Source organism: Lithobates pipiens, unplaced genomic scaffold, assembly GCF_037356315.1.
Source record: "Lithobates pipiens isolate NorthernLeopardFrog02 unplaced genomic scaffold, aLitPip1_a1.2 Scaffold_18, whole genome shotgun sequence".
NCBI classification, from domain to species: Eukaryota; Metazoa; Chordata; class Amphibia; order Anura; family Ranidae; genus Lithobates; species Lithobates pipiens.
The window spans coordinates 572,729,072-572,749,885 of record NW_027507758.1 but is presented as its reverse complement, the minus strand read 5'-3'; the positions used below and the strand labels follow the sequence as shown (position 1 = coordinate 572,749,885).

The 20,814-nt window shown below is 43.6% G+C and overlaps 1 protein-coding gene across 2 annotated transcripts in view; it reads right to left on the bottom strand.

Moving 5' to 3' along the window:
• Positions 1-20,814, bottom strand: part of FAM167A (family with sequence similarity 167 member A) — a 93,513-nt gene that overhangs the window by 5,127 nt on the left and 67,572 nt on the right. For both annotated transcript variants that reach the window (XM_077489038.1, XM_077489037.1), the window contains exon 2: positions 9,560-10,063. In XM_077489038.1, coding sequence (XP_077345164.1) covers positions 9,560-9,925 — 366 coding nt within the window. In that variant the 5' untranslated portion in view covers positions 9,926-10,063. The remainder of the gene's footprint in view (positions 1-9,559; positions 10,064-20,814) is intronic.

The following is a 20,814-nucleotide window of genomic DNA, read 5'->3' as shown; positions in this document are numbered from 1 at the left end:
CATTCTTTGCGGGAAGGTCTGACTTGTGTTGCAAAGACCTTTCTTGGATCATCTAGACTTTGACATCAGATGCTGTTTCTTCTAAAGAGATAGCAGAGAGCAGATTGCTGGATCCCCATCAATACAACAAACGTTGTCTGGAAAACCTTGCCAAGAAACCAGACCAAGGGAGGCAGCTGCACATAGAGCGCTCTGTTTACAAACTGACAGTGCGATTCATTAAAGGAGGAAAGTACAGCCCCGACTTTGCTAAAAAAAAAATAACGGGGCACCTGTATCATGAGTGCCTTTGTCTGCTGTAACTCCAGAGCAAAAGTAAAACCATTCACTAGACTGCTAAAGCTGTTCGAGAATCAAGGACATTGCCAAAGTTAGGAGGTCTATTTACTTCCAAGTTAAAGTGTATCTAAACACCAGAACAATTGTTTTGCATCTTACCAGCCCTTATATTTGATGGGTGCATTCGTTTTCTTTTTTTACGACTTTTTTTTTGCTTTATTTTCATCTGGTAATCCTGTCAGTAACACACTTTCTGCCCCAACGTGACAAAGTTCCCTCACTGCTCTCTACCTATCGAAAAGCTCCATTGTCACCCTAGGGCAGAAACGCTATATCCTGGCCGAAGCCGACAAGGCCTAGGCCTAAGGCAGCACTTTGCAAGGGGGCAGCACGGAAAGAGTCCCCGCCAGCTTGCGCTACACTGTAATACCCAGTACACGTGATCGGACATTCCGACAACAAAATCCCAGGTTTTTTTTTTACGAAGGATGTTGGCTCAAACTTGTCTTGCATACACACGGTCACACAAAGTTGGTCGGAAATTCCGAACACCAAGAACGCGGTGACGTACAACACGTACGACGAGCTGAGAAAAATGAAGTTCAATAGCCAGTGTGGCTCTTCTGCTTGATGCCGAGCATGCGTAGAACTTTGTGCGTCGGAATTGTGTACGCACGATCGGAATTTGCGCAAACGGTTGTCGGAAAAAATTTGAGAACCAGATCTCAAATTTTGTGACGGAAATTCCGATGGAAAATGTAGCCTACACATGGTCGAAATTTCCGACAACAAGCTCCAATCGCACATTTTACGCCGGAAAGTCTGACCATGTGTATGCGGCATTAGTGTAGAACCAGTCTTATGGGGTGGACCGGGCTGAGAGGCAAATTAGTCTAGAGCCCCCATAAAGCGGCCGCACTGTTTCCGGTATGCGGGCGGATGGCATTCCGCAACTGGGGGGGGGGGGGGGAGGGCGCCGATTCTAATTTTGACTGTCCTCACATCCTGGACCACAAACCTTTCTCACGGTGCTATATATTTTTTGCTGCACCATTGGCATGGTTCTATCTTCTTAGTCCTCTCCATAAAATTATCAGAAATATGTGCTTAAAGTAGAACTATAGGCAACACTTTTTTCATTTTGGACAGAGTAAGGGAGGGTTATAACCTCTGTCAGTTTATTTTTTACCATCCCTTTCCCATTTCAGAAGTTTCCCTTCACTTCCTGCCCCATAGCCAAACAGGAAGTGAGAGGATCCAGATCTCAAATTTTGTGTAACGGAAATTTCAATAGAAAATGTCCGATGGAGCCTACACACGGTCGGAATTTCCAACAAAAAGCTCCCATCGATCATTTTCTGTCGGAAAATCCGACCATCACTGTACTAATGACACTGGCAGGGAATGGGGTTAACATTAGGGGCGATCAAAGGGTTAAGTATGCTCCTAGGGAGTGCTTTCTAACTGTGTGGGGGAGGGCTTAACTGGAGGAAAATAAAGATCCTGTGTTTCTGCTTAGCAGAAACACAAGATCTTCATCTTCCTCTCTGACAGAATTGTGGTCTGCCTTGTTTACTCCTGTCAACGATCAGTGGGTTCCAGCAGACATCACGTGGGTCGCCAGAGGTGCGCCTACGCCCCAAACCCAGAAGAACAGACAGTGTACAGGTATGTTGTTTCGAGCAGCCGGGCTGCCCTGCCGCAGTAAATGTGCGGTCGGAAAGCAGTTAACATTTCTTAGCTTAACGCATTCTCTGCATTTAGGTTAAAAAAAATTTCCTACAGCAGTGTTGCCCCCTCACCTTCCCCCTGTGGTACAGACGGGCAGAATATTGGCTGGCATCGGCTGGTTCAATAGAAACACCAGCCTGCCTGACAGAAGCTGGCCTAACAGGCAGCTTCTATCGAATTAGGGTTGCCACCTGTCCAAGATTCACCCGCACAGTTTGGGTTTGGAATCATGTGTCCGGGTCTCAGACTGCCTGAAACCCGGACATATTATTCAGACTGGACTAGGGCTTCCCAGCAGGGTTGCTGGCTGCAGTTGTCTAAGCTGAGAGTGGCTGTTACACTCTCTTTCATACTGCCCAAAGCCAGCACTAACAATCCCCCCACAAATAACATACAGATGGGAGAGGAGAGAGGGCTCAATCTACACCTCTTCCTCCCGGCCCTACCCCTCTGTGTCTGCCCACACTTCTTATGCCCTGTACACATGACTGTTTTTTCCATCAGAATAAACTCTGACAATCTTTCCGACAGAGTTCCGCTGAAACGGACTTGCCTACACATGATCACACCAGAGTCTGCTTGTTTAGAACGCGATGACGTATGACGGGACTAGAAAAAGGAGCCAATAGCTGCCCTTGCATCGTTTTTGGTCCATCGGAACAGCATACAGACGAAAAGATTTTCCCGGTAGGAATTGATTCTGTCGGAAAGATTTAAAACATGTTCTATTTCTAGGTCCGTCAGAATTTTTGAAAAAAAAAGTCTGCTGAAGCCCACACTCGATCGGAATATCCGATGAAATGATTCCATCTGACTTTTGTCCGGTTGTGTGTACGCAGCATTAGAAAAGGAAAGTGTGGGCTGGAAATGTGAAGTTCAGTAGCCTCATATACATCTGGATGAGAGGTGCTGACTGCCAAGTGGTGAGTGAGCTCACCATCCATCCCTGTCTGTGACTGAAGTCTGCCCCTTCTCTCTCCTGCCTCTGAGTGAGTACACTAAGGTAAATCAGGGTTCTCAGAGCACCCCTTACATCACAGTTCCCCTTTACACCAGAGGCCACAGTGTTTCCCCTTACATCAGATTCCTCTCTGTACATCAGAGTTCTCAGAGTTCTCCCTTACATCAGAGTTCCCAGAGTTCTCCCTTACATCAGAGTCCCCAGAGCTCTCCCTTACATCAGAGTTCCCAGAGTTCTCCATTACATCAGAGTCCCCAGAGTTCTCCCTTACATCAGAGTCCCCAGAGCTCTCCCTTACATCAGAGTTCCCAGAGTTCTCCATTACATCAGAGTCCCCAGAGTTCTCCCTTACATCAGAGTTCCCAGAGTTCTCCATTACATCAGAGTCCCCAGAGTTCTCCCTTACATCAGAGTTCCCACAGTTCTCCATTACATCAGAGTCCCCACAGTTCTCCCTTACATCAGAGTCCCCACAGTTCTCCATTACATCAGAGTCCCCACAGTTCTCCATTACATCAGAGTCCCCACAGTTCTCCCTTACATCAGAGTCTGCACACTCCCCCCTTACAGTGAAAGAGAACGCTACGGATTCAGATGTAAAAGGGGAACTCTGTGGATTCAGATGTAAAATGGGAACTGTGTGGCCTCAGATGTAAAGGGGGAACTCTTGTGATTAACGTCATATGACTAGAAATGTTATTTAATAGCAAAATATATGTATAGTTTATACTAAATAAAAGATTTCTGTGCGCCACTAAAGTGTTCAGATTTGACTTGAAGAAAAGGTGAAACCCTATATTGAATGGACATGCTGGATTTTGTATTTGGGATTCCTGTGCTTCATATGAGTTGCCAAGACTTGTGACAGGTTCACTTTAGCGTTCCTAATTCAGAGAGGACAGCTCTGCCTCTGTCTGGTGGTTTTTATAGGTTTGGCTTAATAAATTTCACAAGAAGTGGCATTTTATGTGTTGTGTCTGCAGTTTATAGGAGCCGTTCCTAAGTAACAACTGGAATTCTGTCCACCTAGACATCTTCCAACGTACGTTCAGCGAGAATTTCTAAATTACAAACAACTAGACAGTAAAAATAACCTCAATGTCATTTTTAAAGGTTTAAAGCTGAGCTCCAGGCAAACAGCTAAATACACACATGAAATACATATAAGGAAGCTGATTTTTTAACCACCTGAAGATTTGTATTTGTCCGTGAAGTCCTGAGATTTACACAGCTCTGCCATACAGCACAGCCCTGTCTGGCAAAACAAACTGATTTTTAACTGCTGCATTTAAAGAGGAGCTGCACAAAAAAAAAAAATATTAAAAGCCAGCAGCTACTAATATTGCAGCTGCTGACTTTTAATAATATCACACTTACCTGTCCCAGGTTCCAGCGATGTCGGCGGCAGATGACGAGCGATCACTCGTCTCGCTGCAGCCACCGCCGCCATCCTCTGTCAGGGAATCGGGAAGTGAAGCAAGAGGGCTTCACTGCCCGGTTCCCTACTGCGCATGCGCGAGTCGCGCTGCGCTGGTTCCCCGCTGTGTCTCTGGGAACTGTGTGTTTCCCAGAACACAACGGGGGGGCGGAGCCATGCGGCGGTGGGCGGAGCCATGCGGCGGTGGGCGGAGCCATGCGGCGGTCTGGCCGGAAGTGGGTGCAGTTACCTGGATTATCCAGGTAACTGCACCCCCCTCCCCCCCGAAAGGTGCCGATTGTGGCACCGGAGGGGGGAGGGATAATACTAGCGGAACTTCCCCTTTAGGGTGAAGAACCGCTTTAAATGAGAAGTACAGCAAAAGCTTGCTTGTGGATTACAGAAGTACAGTTCTTTCTGCACTCCTGTGGCCCATAATCAGCAGACAGTGGGCTGACGTCACAGTGCGGGTCCAGGCTCTGGAAATATTGCAACCATATGGTCTGGATCTGCCCACATGCCTTGATCAGTACCCAGCTCAGCCTCTCAGTGGGGTCTTATCCTTTCCTGGCCTGTGATTTCTCAATAACCTTTCCTTCACTCTGCTCTCTCCGCCTATCAGTATCCTCCATGCACTTCAGCACAACTCTTTGTTTTTTTTTATTGCTTCTCCCTCTCCCTCTATGGGCTCTGCCCTACATTGCCTGCAAGAGGCTGGTACCAGGTTAAACTCAGGTACTTACGCTGCTTGCAATAAAATAAAATAAAATATATTTAAATTGTTATTAAATCCACAACAGTAAAATCAGTCTGTATATGCCAGGTATATGCAATTAGCGGACCTCCAGCTGTTGCAAAAGTCCCATAATGCCTCTGCCTCTGGGTATCGTGCTTGTGGCTGTCAGTCTTGCTATGCCTCATGGGACTTGTAGTTCTACAGGGTTAGAACGTCCAACAATGTTTTTATCGTTGTCTGTGCCTTCCTGTCCCAGCGCCAATTACTTCTGCGGATGTCACAAGGACAGGATGTATGGGAATATCCCTCCTCCAAACAGAAATAGAAACCTCTCCATTCAAACCTAATAAAATGTGCCCGGAGTCATCCTTTAACATGGGCCCATTGAATCAGTCGTGCTTTTTTCTTGTTAATCATCTTTTCAGCTTGTGAAGCAATCTTTCTCTTTTCTACATTATTAATAGAACCTCATAACCATTAACAGCAGGAATAGAACAGCAGGGAATATTGGCTTGATTTAGTCTAATTGAAAATACATAATTCATAAATGGACAGAAATGATGTATAGTGGTATTATAATGACATGGTATAGCTAGGTGTTTACTGGACTGGCTGGTAAAAATAAAGCTTATTACCAATATGTTAATAATATGAAATGTATTATAAGGTTTTCTTTTTAGTGGTTTTTTGATTGTTTTTCAGGGGTTGGGTATGGCCCCTTAGTTCCAGTGATGGGAACTCTTAAGGCGTCAGCATACCAAGACATTTTGGACAATTTAATGCTTTCATTTTGTGGGAACAGTTTGGGGGTGACCCCTTCCTGTTCCAACATGACTGCGCACCAGTGCACAAAGCAAGGTCCATAAAGACATGGATGAGCTAGTTTGGGGTGGAGGAACTTGCCTGGCCTGCACAGAGTCCAGACCAGGGGCAGCCCATCCACTGTGGGCACTCAGGCGCCCCCACCCTATCCATGCTCCGTCATCCTCCCTATCCATGCGTCCGGCCCCTTTCAGTCGTGTGCATGAATTACAGCAGAGGTTTTTTTTTTTGAAGCACCTGATTAGAGCCAGAGGCTTCAAAATAGGGTCGGCTCGGGACACAGAGCATTGCGTCTGGAGCCCATATAGTTGTGTTGCAACAGCGAATGAATATTCGCTGTTTCAACACTGATCCTCCTCCCAGCCAATCGGGAAGTGGGTCTGATACCCATCACTCGATTGGCTGAAAGGACAGGTGATTTTATTGGACGCCTAGGAGGAGGGGAGGAGATGCATGGCGGAAGCGAGGAGGAGAAGAGCCGCTGGCCAATGGCTGGATGCCTGATCTCCGCTGCTGCTTGGTGCCGATCCCCGCCGCTCCTCGAAAGCCCGATCCCAGATGCTGTTTCTCGAATGCCTGCCGATGCCCGATCCCTGCCGATGCTTGCCACTTAGATGGGGTAAGTGCCAGTGGGCTGCCTGGTACAGCAGGGGGGGGGGGGGGGGGAATGGGGAGGGTTTGCCACCATCCCCTAACAAAAAACCACCAGCCGGCACTGGTCCTGACCTCAACCCAATAAAACACCTTTGGGATGAATTCAAGCGGAGACTGCAAACCAGGCCTTCTCATCCAACATCAGTGCCTGACCTCACAATGGTCAAACATTCCCATAGACACTCCTAAACCTTGTGGACAGCCTTCCCAGAAGAGTTGAAGCTATTATAGCTGCAAACGGTGAACCAACTCAATATTGAACCCTACAGGCTAAGAATGGGATGCCATTAAAGTTCATGTGCGTGTAAAGGCAGGCGTCCCAATACTTTTGTTAATATAGTGTATATATATATACAGTATATATTTAATAAGAAAATTGTATGTTGGCAGGCACCAAAGATGCTTGCACAAACCTTTCATTAATTTAAAGCACAAGTCATAAAACTGGATACATTGCCAACATGAATGAAAATGCACTCTAAGGTGTCTGAACTTATCTTTCAAAAGCTTGCTGCGATTCTCGGGCGACTGGAAACCCTTGATACTCTAATAAGTAAATGTCAACTTTGATTGCTGGCATGCCCCCCAGCCTCTGCCACCACTGACAATATAGTGTAGATGTGAACAAGCCCTAAAGGTGCACCCAAGATTAAATACTCAATTGAGCTGCTCAGGTGACATTTTAGAGGCAGCAAAAAGTAATTTTGCATCAAATTCAATTTTCACTTAAAACTGTATGAAACCGCAAACTAAAAATGTATTATATTTCAGCTTACCAATAAAAGAATTCCCCCATCACAGATCCCCCCCAATCACACAATCACCCCATCACAGAGCTCTCCAATCACACAATCACCCCATCACAGAGCTCTCCAATCACACAATCCCCCCATCACAGAGAACCTCCAATCACACAATCCCCCCCATCACACCCTCCAATCACACAATCCCCCCATCACAGAGCCCTCCAATCACACAATCCCCCCATCACAGAGCCCCCCATCACTCAATCCCCCCATCACAGAGCCCCCCCAATCACACGATTTCCCAATCACAGACCCCTCCAATCAGACAATCCCCCATCACAGATCCCCCAATCACACAATTGCCCCATCACAGAGCCCTCCATTCACACAATCTGACCATCAGAGAGCCTCCCCGACACACAATTCCTCCATCACAGAACCCTTAATCACACAATCCCCCATCACAAAGCCCCCCAATAAGAGAATTCCCCTATCACAGATCCCCCAATAACACAATCACCCCATCTCAGAGCCCTCCAATCACACAATCCCCCCATCACAGACCCCTCCAATCAGACAATCCCCCATCACAGATCCCCCAATCCCCCAATGGACCCATCACAGATCCCGCCAAGCACACAACCCCCCCCCCCCCATTACAGACCCCTCCAATCACACAGTTCCCCCATCACAGAGTCCCCCAATCACACAATTCCCCCATCAAAGACCCCTCCAATCACACAATCCCCATCACAGTGCCCTCCAATCACACAATCCGCCCCATCACAGATCCCTTCAATCACACAATTCCCCCATCACAGACCCCTCCAATAACACAGTTCCACCATCACAGTGTCCCCCAATCACACAGTCCCCATGATCATTTATCCTCCCATTCACACAGTCACCTCATCATATCAGAGCCCTGCCTTTAGTCTCCAGCATAACAGCTAAGGGCAGGAGAAGAAGGTGTGGAGAAGGTGGACATCCATCCTCTCCTGAATGCTGGTAATGGCCCTGCATGCTACCTGCCCTGGATAAGTGTAATGAGCTGCTACTGAGTAGGTGGGCCAGCCAAACGCTATAGCAATGAATGACTTTGTGCATCACGGCCCTGGAGCATCATTAGTTGATAAGGTGCTGGTGGACTGCCCACCCATGCCATGGCAACCTACAACGCTGATCCAGGGCAAACTAGGTCTCCTACTCATGGAACCATTGGAAAAGAAATGGCACCCCGCTTAAGAAAAACATTTACTTTTCCATGATATCTATGGAAGTAGTAATGGTTGTCACACAGGCTGGACTTCAAACAGGTCTCAGTTCATCTATATTACAGCTATAGTATATCTACTGTATATTACATGATGGATTAATTAAAGTAGTCGTTTACAAAAAGGCATAACATTGTTAGGTCTTCCAGTGTATTGTTACACCCCACAGGAAGTGACAAGGACGCTGCATTCTCGGCAAGGTTAACGGGTATTTTCCGTACTTGCAGACAATGCACTTGGCCTGAAAATGAAGAAACTGAGCCGCCACATCTACACTGGTAAGTTACAAAATGTTATATTTCTTGGGAGGGTTCAGATACATTTTAAACACACTTGAATTGATAGATATGAACCTTTCGTAAAGGCAATTATTATATTGGATGATCGTATTGTTATTTGTATGGCCAGCATAACAAGAGCAAAGCCTTCTTGCATTACTTTAGAAAATTGCCGACAATCTCAATATATACAACCCACTGGAATGGCGCAATACATAGCACAAACACCTTCAGTGCACACAGACATGTCATTAAAAAAAAAGTTAAATACTGGCTTATGCAAGGCTTAATAAGCTTTGTGCTAACAAACTGGTTTTACTTTGTAATACAGTATCATAAATGTTTACTTCGGCTGCTGAGTTGCTGGCTTATTTTCAAAAGACGTGGGAAAAATTTGACAAGCCATTTTTAGTAACCACTATTTACACAACTTAAAATCGTAATTTGAGAATAATTTGCGATGCAAAATGTAAACAGGGTGTAAGGTTCATTGTTCTGATCAATATTATGGATTGTTCATATGAAATTCAACCAAACTAATGTGCAAAGTATGTGACAATGCCCTTCATAAGCAATGTCATCTTCTCATTTCCAGCAATAGACAATTGATTTATCCATTACATTTCTTACTGGTGTTTCACTAAATAAGAAAAACACTTACCAGCTCCTTCCTTAGCCAGGTAAGGGCTTCATCAATACTGTCAAAGCCATGTATTTTCTTTGACTCCAGAGAGTTCTGCTTTGGGGTACCCAAGCTTTTTTGAACCTGTTTAATCTCTAGTGGTTGGAATGTGCCGGCATCACCTTGGCTGGTTTCCGGAACTTCTTGTTCCAAGGGAGCTTCTGGGTTCTTCCATGGTTGATCCTCAAGCTTTGCCCTCCATTCTAGGTAAGATGGCCTGCGAGTTTCTAACCTCAGCTTCTCTGTCAGGGCCTTCAAGTTCCTTAGATGGTCGTCACCTGGTGGGATGGAGCTGCTCTCTGCTTCGTCGTCAGCTTCCTCCACCTGGATCTTTGGTAATGACATGACTATAATTCTCACAAAGCCCAGTGGTGAGAAGAATTAGTTATACGGTCCTCATGGTGCTTCTGGCTGGTCTCACCAACCATCTGTTTCTCCCAATTTGAAATATCTATTGCCGACTCATAAACGTGACTGTAACACCTAAAATAACAAATCATCAAGTGATTTAATTAAAGCATAACTCATTCAGAAAAGAAAATTACACACATGACAGAACAATAATCATACAGTGATTAGAGCAAGACAATTAATGCTACACTGTTTCTCATTTTAAGATAAACAGAATTATATGAAATAAATACAAGGTAGTCAACGTGCAATGACATGTTTGATATGTTACAGACACAACCTGGAAAGGGATAGAGTTGCTGGAGTATTCTGATGAGCAATGGGTACTTTTTTTATTTTTTTATGTCTCCACAGTAATAAATATTATTATTATTATTATTATTAATAATAATAATAATAATAACGATTTATATATATATATATATATATATATATATATATTATCTTTTATATTTTATATATATATATGTATGTATATATATATATATATATATATATATATATATATATATATATATATATATATATAGATATATATATATTTTTTATATTTAAATTTATATATATATATATATATATATATATATATATATATATATATATATATATATATATATAGTATACTGTTGAGATTCCACTCTCAGGTGGGGCAATGTGAAAACTCAATAAATCAGAAATGCATTGTAGGCGAAGGTATGAATATCAAGTTATCGAGTTTCTAAAAAAACATATGAAGCGCTAATAGTCTCCCATGATACACTATGTCACCAAAAGTATTGGGACACCCACACATGAACTTTAATGGCATTCCAGTCTTAGTCTGTAGGGTTCAATATTGAGTTGACCCACCCTTTGCATCTATAACAGATTTGACTCTTCTGGGAAGGTCCATAAAGACATGGATGAGTGAGTTTGGGGTGGAGGAACTTGATTGGTCTGCATAGAGTCCTAACCTCAACCCGATAGAACACCAGGCCTTCTCATCCACTTCAGTGTCTGACCTCGCAAATGTGCTTCTGGAAAAATGCGCTTCTGGGAAAATTGTAAAACTTTCTCATCGACACACTTCTAAGCCTTGTGAACAGCCTTCCCAGAAGAGTTGAAGCTGTTATAGCTAAAGGGTGGGCCAACTCAATATTGAACCCTACGGACTAAGATTGGGATGCCATTAAAGTTCATGTGCTTGTAAAGGCAAGCATCTCAATGCTTTTGGTAATATAGTATATATATATACAGTATATGTTTAGTGAGAAAATTGTGTGTTGGCAGGCATCAAAGATGCTTGCACAAACCTTTAATTAATTTATAGTACAAGTCATAAAACTGGATACATTGCCAACATGAATGAAAATGCACTCTAAGGTGTCTGAACTTATCTTTCAACAGCTTGCTGCATTTCTCAGAAGACTGGAAACCCTTGATACTCTAATAAGTAAATGTCAACTTTTAGTGCTGGCATGCCCCCCCAGCCTCTGTCACCACTCCCTCTGCTGCATCCGCCAGGAAAAATACCTTCTGGGTGTAGATGAGCGTATAGTTTACTCCCTTTGGACAGCGTTTGAGTCTTGTAACAAAGCCCTGAGCACTGTCACATGGGAGGGAGGGAGTGATGTCACTGCTTCTCCTCATGGCCAACATTACCCAACACTGGAGATGTCATGGAGGAAAGAGCACTGGTAAATCGAGTTAAGGGGTCAGGGAGGCACCCTTTACTATTCTGGGTGAAAGTTAGAGTGTCTCTTTAAACATAATAAGGGACTTCAGCAACCAATAGTGAGTTCCAAGAGGTACGCCCAAAGTATTTAACTTTGTTTTATTTATTTTTTAGAACATCCAGTTTTTGTGGCGCCCGAGGCACAAAAAAAGTTGCTGGAACCTTAGAACACCTGAATTGCATTGATGCTTCTCTTTATCCAGCTCTTAATCCTGACAGGTTTACTTTGGCAGCAAAATTATGGCCATTTTAAAGACCTTCCAGTGCAACTGCCGAGTATGAACGTTCCATACAATGAACAGAGTTTGCAGACACATGAGTCAGACCCAGCAGTAAAGATTTTGAATGGCGGCTGTGCAGTGATGTCGAAGCTACACAGTGGAGAAAATCTGGTCGTACATGGCTCAAAACTTAGCCAGTTCCTGCAGAACTGGTGGTCCTGACAACACCACCTGGCTCATCTAAAGCTGATTTAACTGACTTAGCCAGGTGGGAAATTATTGGCTAAAAATTGACTATCGGATGGGCAGCTGCAAGTGTGACTATCTACAATAGTTGGCACTGGAAATTCCTCAACCAATATTGTTTAGTGTGGATGGAGAAATCTATGCAAGTATTGCTAGCCTTAATATTAGATTTGGCGGGGAGGTTAAAGATGGTCATCACATCCCAATTACTGTAACTGCACTAAAGTGCAGTTATACTTTAGGCTTGTACTTATGTTAAATATTGGTCTCCTGAAGATGCCAGCACTGGAATTTCCATGACTGTCACCCATGCTCCAGGAAGTACAGTAGATGCTGCCCATGGTTGCCTGCACAGAGATGGCACCAGCCTTCTGGGACGAAAGGGAGATAAAGGCAATGTGAGAAGTATTGTGATCTCTGTAGGAGGTAATAAATACCTGGAAGTGTTACACTTGCAATCACTTATGGCCCATACATACCATCAGAAAATCGTATGAAAAATACTGATTTTTTTTTGGACAAGCACGAAAATTGTTCTTGTATGATACCAGATCGTACGATTTTCGTTTAATTCCCAAATAGCAAGAATAACTTGCCACAAATGTGTGGCAGTGTTGAACCTTAATGCCGTGTACACACGATTGGACTTTCCGACGGGAAATGTTGGATGTGAGCTTGTTGGCTGAAAGTCCGACCATGTGTACGCTCCATCAGACAATTGTTGTCGGACTTTCCGCCAACAAATATTGCCTCGTGGGTTCTCAAATTTTCTGCCAACAAAACTTTGTTGTTGGACTTTCCGATTGTGTGTGCACAAGTACGTCGCACAAAAGTTCACGCATGCTCAGAATCAAGTACGAGCCGGGAGCGCTCGGTCTTGTAAAACTAGCATTCGTAATGGAGATATCACATGACTATTCAACGTGCTTTTTATCAGCTCGCTGTACGTCTTGTACGTTACTACCTTTGTAATTGTTGGTCAACATTTGTTTGAACATGTGTATGCAAGACAAGTTGGAGCCAACAACCTTCGAACAAAAATCCACAGTTTTGTTATCAGAAAGTCCGATCGTGTGTACGGGGCATAAGTCTATTAACTTGTTGCACATTTTCAACGGCAAGTTGTACACTTGAATAACACTTGAAGCTCTGAAGTTACTGAAGTTCTAGTTAACAGTTTTCCAATTTTCAGCAAATTTACATGGCAAGTCTCTAGCGAGAGCAAAGTTGCAGCGGTGAATCTACAGCAAGAGCTCTGTAGGTCTACAGCAGGAGTAGGGAACCTCGGCTCTCCAGCTGTTTTGAAACTACAAATCCCATCATGCCTCTGCCTCTAGGAGTCAGGTATGTGATTGTTAGGGTCTTGCAATGTCTCATGGGACTTGTAGTTTCAAAACAGCTGGAGAGCCAAGGTTCCCTACCCCTGGTCTACAGCATGAAAATTTAGTCACAGTGACCCCTGTGGTGGGATGACTATTACACAACATAACTGAACCAGAACTTGCAGCAGACTTGCAGAATGTTTGCAAAGAAAGTGGATCTGGAGTCATACAATGTGGACTAATTGCAATTGTGCAACAAACTTGTGAAGCCTGGCATGTCTAGCAATAGCTTAGAAAGTCATTTTCAAGCTTGCAACACATTTGCTTGTTATCTGGGTCAGTACAGTCGTCGTTCAAAAATAGAAAAATACAATAAAAATACACTATAACACTATATCACTTCCCAATTTTTATTCTGTCGTGTGAGAATTTTCATAACTTTAGTAGACTCATTTTCAATATGAGATTAGCATGCAAAAAAAAAAAAACAGATAAACTCATGTGTACCAGGCATTAGCAAGTATGCATTTCACATAGATAAATACACCAGCCTTCAAGAGTGACAACAAATGTATGCACTATCAGTACTGTACTTGAGATAAACAGGTTTACACAAGGAGGACTTAGTAATTATAAGATGTTTTAAAAAACATGAAGAATGTGGAGAACACCTATTCTATACGGTTTGCTTTCATCCTGGAACACATGTCCATACAGTTTATTTTCCATAAGACATTGGGTAAACATGACAATGTGTGAAGAAAGACTTGACCAAGTTAATCATTATAGCACAGTACATTTGCTTACATATATTTTCCACCAGTGCCACTTCATACCAAACACACCAAACACACAAATAACAGTCAAAGTTCAATAGAGGAATTTAGAAGGCATTTTGAAATCATAACCGAGGAGGAGATAACTGAGATTGAGCCTGGCTCGTGAGTTTCCAGGTATTGGCCCATCTTTCATTTTTTGATTATTTATTATTATACCAGATTTTTATAGTGCCAACAGTTTGCGCCATCAATATAACGGGGGACAGTACAATTACAATGCAGTTCAATACAGAGGAAATAGGAGGGCCCTGCTCATGGAGCTTACAATCTAAAGGGAATGGGAGGTGGTACAAAAGGTAATAGCTGCAAGGGATTATCTGATGGAGATGTCTCGGGTACAGTTCTTAGGTGGAGTTCAGGTAGGCTTCCCTGAATAAGTGAGTTTTCAAGGAATGCCTTAAGGCGGACTGGGTAGGAGCTGACTGGGCATACTGCGGTAAGGAGTTCCAGAGGATGGGAGAGGTTCTGGAGAAGTCTTGGTGGTGAGCATAGGTGGAAGTAACAAGGGAGCTAAAAAGCAGGAGGACTTAGAAGCATTGGTGAGGACGATTTGGGCAATATCTGCAGATAAGGTTGGTGATGTAGCTGGGGGAGATGTTGTGGCTGGCTTTGTATGTTGTGGTTAGTATTTAGAATTTTATACGGTGGGGTAGGGGAAGCCAGTAATACCATGGACAGAGAGGAGCAGCAGTCACAGATCTGTTAGTAACGTGTATTAGCCTAGCTAGCAGCAGCATTCATAATAGACTGAAGGGGGGGTAGCCCGTGTAGAGGTAGGTCAGTGAGGAGGAAGTTGCAGGAGTCAAGGCGGAATATAACCAAGGAGTGAATAAGTTGCTTTGTGGTGTCATTAGTCAGGCCGGGGCAAATTCTAGAAATATTGCAGAGGTTAAGGCATCAAGATTTAGCCAGTGATTGGATGTGGGGGCCAAATGAGAGGTCAGAATTTAAAACTGCATCCAGTACCCTGGCATGTGTGGAGGGACCAAATTTTGTGCTGTTGGAAAAGAAGAAAGGTAACAGCTCTCTCTGCAGGGACAACTCAATCCATACACAAGGTCCTCTCACAGGTGCCGAGACTCGATGTATCCCAACACACTCCAAAACAGTATTAAGAAGAGCCAGCAACACTGTAATCCTTGAAGTGTCGTTTATTGGTACATCAGAGTGACAATAAAACAATAAAACTGACGCGTTTCGGCAATGTTGATCTGTTGAGCTGTTGATCTCAATGGTAAAGTCATGGAGAGACGGTGAGGGGGGGGGGGGGGGTGGATTGGGAAGGAGGAAATATTGCAAGCTTGGTTTTAGAAAGATTGAGTATTTCCAATAATATAGACAAAGCAGTATTGATTCAAGTATATAAAAATGTATGTGATGGTGAAGAATCTGATAGAACAGACCCTAGAGGGTACATATTCTTGAGAATATAATAAAATGTTAAACAAAATGTTAAACAAAATTAAAAATAAATTAAAAAAAACAAAAATAAAAGATACTTGTGAGAAACATTTTCACTTGTGCGTTAAAGGAGTTGTAACCCCTCTTTTTTCTTTTTTTTTAAATAACAAACATATCATACTTACCTCCACTGTGCAGTTTGTTTTGCACAGAGCGGCCCTGATCATCGTCTTCTGGGGTCCCCCAATGGCACTCTCGGCTCCTCCCCGCACCGGTAAACTCCCTAGGAGAAGCGATCTCCCTGGAGGTTACCTTGTGGGCGTGCTCCCGAGTCCAGCATTTGCATCCACAGACACAGAGTGATGAACTCGGCCCCGCCCCCCTGGTGCCTGCATCATTGGATTTGATTGACAGCAGCGAGAGCCAATGGCTGCACTGCTATCAATCTATCCAATCAGGAGTCGAGAATCCAGGAGGAGAGGTACAGCACGTCTCTGCCAAGGGAACGGACAGGCTCAGGTGAGTAAAACGGGGGGGCTGGACGGGTGGTCAGTGTCAGAAGTTTTTTCACCTTGATGCATAGGATGCATTAAGGTGAAAAAACACGAAGGTTTACATCCCCTTTAAAGATTAATTCTAGGTATGGATATTATATACATGGTCCAGTTACAAAGCATTTTATGAATGGTACCCGTGCCATGCAGTCAACTACAAGCTTTAACCAGACACTGATAGAAGTCACGAGACTGCTATATACTGCTGATGAGAAAAGGTATATAGCAGTTTATATTTACTAAAACTATTGCATTTCTATGTTCTGTGTACTGTGGGAGATCAGATATAGTGATGTAGGGTCATGGGTTTAGTAACACTATAAGTAAAAGATCGACTTGCGCATTCCTAAGTACACAAAGGAAGCATTATATGGATGTGCAGAGAAAAATAAGACTGTATATTCTACATTGAATATCAGTGTGTGCTTGGATTCAGGGAAGATCCACATCTGTGTTTAGCAAACACTTTTACCTCTCCCAGTCTAATGAGAACCTCCAAGGCCAAAGACAGCTGACATCCTTCAATATGTGTTGGGTTGTGAGGCATAGTGGGTGCAAAGATGGTGAAAGTCACTGGGTGCCAGACAGGTTTTATTTCTTTTAACAGTCCTTTTTATATTTTGCAAGGGAAAGAGGGTTAGGGCCAGGACACCCTTGAGTAGTTACAATTTCAATTGACAGACTCCGAGACTTCAATGGGAGGACAGCTGTACAGGGAAAGGCCCCAGCAAGGTGCCACTTTTGCACGTGCAGGTTTGCCATCTCCTATGGCAACAGTATCTAACAGTTCCTAACAGTTCCTAATACAAAGTTCAACAGTTTTACAGGTTCACTACAATGTCCACTTGCAGCTCTTCAGGCCCTTGAGCTCATAGACTCTCACTGAACTCTCTGATTCATTAACTCTGGATCCTGTGAGCACCTCAAGGCTTTTGTGGTAGTATCTCCCTCAAGCATCACCCACGTTTCCCTGCTGGGTCCCTAGCTTGGCACGCCATATAACTTTCAAGCTTCAACCCTGCTAACCGGCTCGGTCCCTAGCTTGACACACAAGGCTGCTCTGCAAGCATCACCTCCTCTGGTTGGGTCCCTAACTTGATCACCGCCTGAAGTTTCCCAATTCTCCATTCTGCCTGTTTGGTGAGAATACTGCTCCGGCACTTGCTTCAGTTACTCACTGTGGTCCCTGGTGAAGGTGGTTGGTCCCTTAGTGGTCACAGCTTCCCTTCTACCTGCGACCACTGACAGGTTCTCTGACCAGCAGAGCCAGCACTTTTGGTTGGACTGAAAGCTGCAGTCCCAACCCTGCGCTGCCCTCTTATTTCTAAATAGGCCCTCACACAGCCTGGCAGCCAGATGCCCCCGGGATGGGCCCAATCTCCAGCCTAGCAGCCTGGGGCGTACGACACACGACTACCCAAACAGCAAAATATATAGGTTCTCCCAGCAGACTAAGCCCCTGTACACAGGGTCAGAGATTTCGACAACCAAATCCGTCGGATTTTGCCCGTCGGATCTTGTCCGAAACTGTTGCATACACACGGTCGGACTAAGTTGTCGAAAAATCCGATCATTCAGAACGTGATGACGTAATTTTGTTACGATGGGACTACGTTCAGGCTAGTAGCCAATAGCTTTGATGTAGGAATTTGATCTGAGCATGCGTCGAACTTGGTCCGATCAAAATTCTCTACACATGATCGGAGTATGTCCGATCAAACCAGTTGGTCGGAAAATATTTCCAACAAGTTGGAAAATTGGGTCCGACGGATATTCCGATGGAATCAGTCCGATGCATACCACACAAAGTCGGATTATACGACAACACGGTCCGATCGGACACATTCCGACGGATTCTCCGACCGTGTGTACAAGGGCTAAGAGATTCAAGAAAACTGAAATATCGCATATACCCATAACTCGACCTTGAAATGTCCTTCTCACGCCTAATGCCACCAAGTGCCAGGCCACCTAGTGGCAGAAGAGAAAAATACAACAAGGCCAAACTTAGTGAGAAATCAATGGATCTCTAACAACTATCTACAGTAGCTACTCCTGGCAAGGAATTTGATGAGGAGCTCCTTCACTAGACCTCATATGCATTGTTCGTTACATGCATTGACACATTGGGGTGCCATTCCTTTTGAATGGCACCCTAACACTCTAAGGCACATGCCATACAATTTTGTATCACGCCTAATTTTTTTCTATTATTTCCATTGGCTACCTTAATGTTAACATGCAACGTAATGCGTAATATTGCACCTGCATCAACGCACCACACAAATGTAAATGGACCTTCAGGATCCGCATCGCTGCCTCAGGAATGATTTATCACTGTTCTTGTTAATTTTGGTGGAACAGTCTGGAAAATCTGCTTTGCCTGACTGCGATGGGTTAACATGATAAAAATCAATTGTAAAAAGAGCCCCTTCTCTAAGTCCCATTTGTCCTTTACTAAAAGCTCTGCGTTGTGCGATCAGCTTTCAGCGGTACAATAACAATGTGTGCTGAGAAGACCCCGCATTCTCCCTTTTTCCCTGTACAGAATGAAGCGCTCAATCTTTTATCTGCTCCGCAGTAAGGAGAGGACAGTCTGTCTCGTCTCCACATACAACGCTGTGGGAATTATCTCGGCACAATGACGAGAAAATGTTGGGGAGGTTCACAGATCCTTTGAATTAGAACAGATAAAAATAGACGGTACAGGTAAAGACACTTCACACACATTAGTCACTTTGTAGTGAGTTCCATATAGAATGAAGGACAGGGGAATGACCTTATCAAGTCTGGGCGTCACACCCAAACCTACTGTTCTGCTCTGGAATTTAAAGTTACCATAGAACTTTTTTTTACGGGACATATGTGATCAGCTGATTGCAAATATTTATCAACATGTGACACTTTGTAAATCGTTATATTTGTTAGATATACATTTGAAAAAAATCAACTTAACCACTTACCGACAGGCCTATAGTAGATTTACTGCTACAGGGCAGCCGTAGCTAATCACTAACAGCAGCGTCGTGTGAGTGCACCCCCTACCCAGAAGTGTAGATTCATGCATATACATTATATATACACATATATGAACCATATTGTCAAAAGTATTGGGACAACGGCCTTTACATGCACGTGAACTTTAATGGCATCCCAGTCTTAGTCTGTAGGGTTCAATATTGAGTTACATAGTAGGTAAGGTTGAATAAAGACAATAGTCCATCCAGTTCAACCTGTGTAGATGTACGTGTGTGTCAGTATCTATAATTATTTTCCATATCCCTGTATGTTATGCTCTTTAAGATGCACATCCAAGAGTCTTTTAAAAATATCAATACTCCCCGCGGACACCACCAAATGTGGAAGAGAGTTCCACATCCTTATAATAGATCTTTGGTTCCTTTTAAATGCCATTGTTATGCATATAAGATTAGATTAGTGAGAACCAAGCAAAACATACTTATTTGGTCTCTCTGCTCTCTATCCTATTGGCTCATTTGCATATGAAAAGCCCTTACTCATTGATATGCTGTTTCCATGACTACTATTAGTATATAACCCTACCTTCGTCACCCAGTATCCATACCCTTGAAAAAGTCACATGTGGTGTGACGTAACGTGTAGGGAGGAGCCAGGTGACGTCACTTCCGGTTATGGCTGTGACCGGAAGCTCCTGTGTTTGGCAAATGTTTTTGCTGTTGCCGTTTTAAACTGTTATGATACTTTATATTTTTAAATAAAACAAACTATTTTTAACTTCTACACCATGGAGGCTCTTCTCTTCTACCCTATGGTCTTGAAGACAATGTTTTAGAGGATCTGGTCGTGGATTCTATGGAGAAACAGCCTTGATATTGCAGTGATCATTTGTCCAGGATATACCCACGGAGGAGGAAAAAAACATATTGGTATTATACATCTGTTGATGCATGACTAGACCCATTTGGGGTCTATCTTTAAGGTGAGAGGCTAGAACATACAGGGTGTGGGATAGGAGAAGGATATCTACAAGCGGTCATATTTTATCTACATATGTGGGGGTTGGGGTAGACATGGAGTCATAAATACTCCTGCAGAGGCACCATCCCCTAAGAATATGCAACTGTGTTTCCAAAAAAGAGTTTAGAACAGAGCGGGACTTTGATTGTGCCTCAGAGCAGTATAATAAAAAATATACACATACTTGAATTTATAGAAAAATATACAAACTTTATTCATCTGCCATACGGCAGTAACTTTTTAGAATAAATAAGTTAAAATGAGTTACAGTCTTGGAATTTCGAGGTCAGGGTGTGCCAGTCCCAGACATAAATAGAGAGGATATGGCCTACGTGTTTCACGGACAGTTCTGCTTCGTCAGGGCCTTGAGAGTAGCAGCACAGTGGATATCACATGAATTCCATAAACTGTGGTTGGAAGACACCGGCTCAGAGGGACATGGGTTTGGCCTTTGTGCCCGTGGGGACACTCCACCGCACCCCGACGGAGGAAAAATGGCAGAGGGAGAACCCCCAAAGTACATGTTG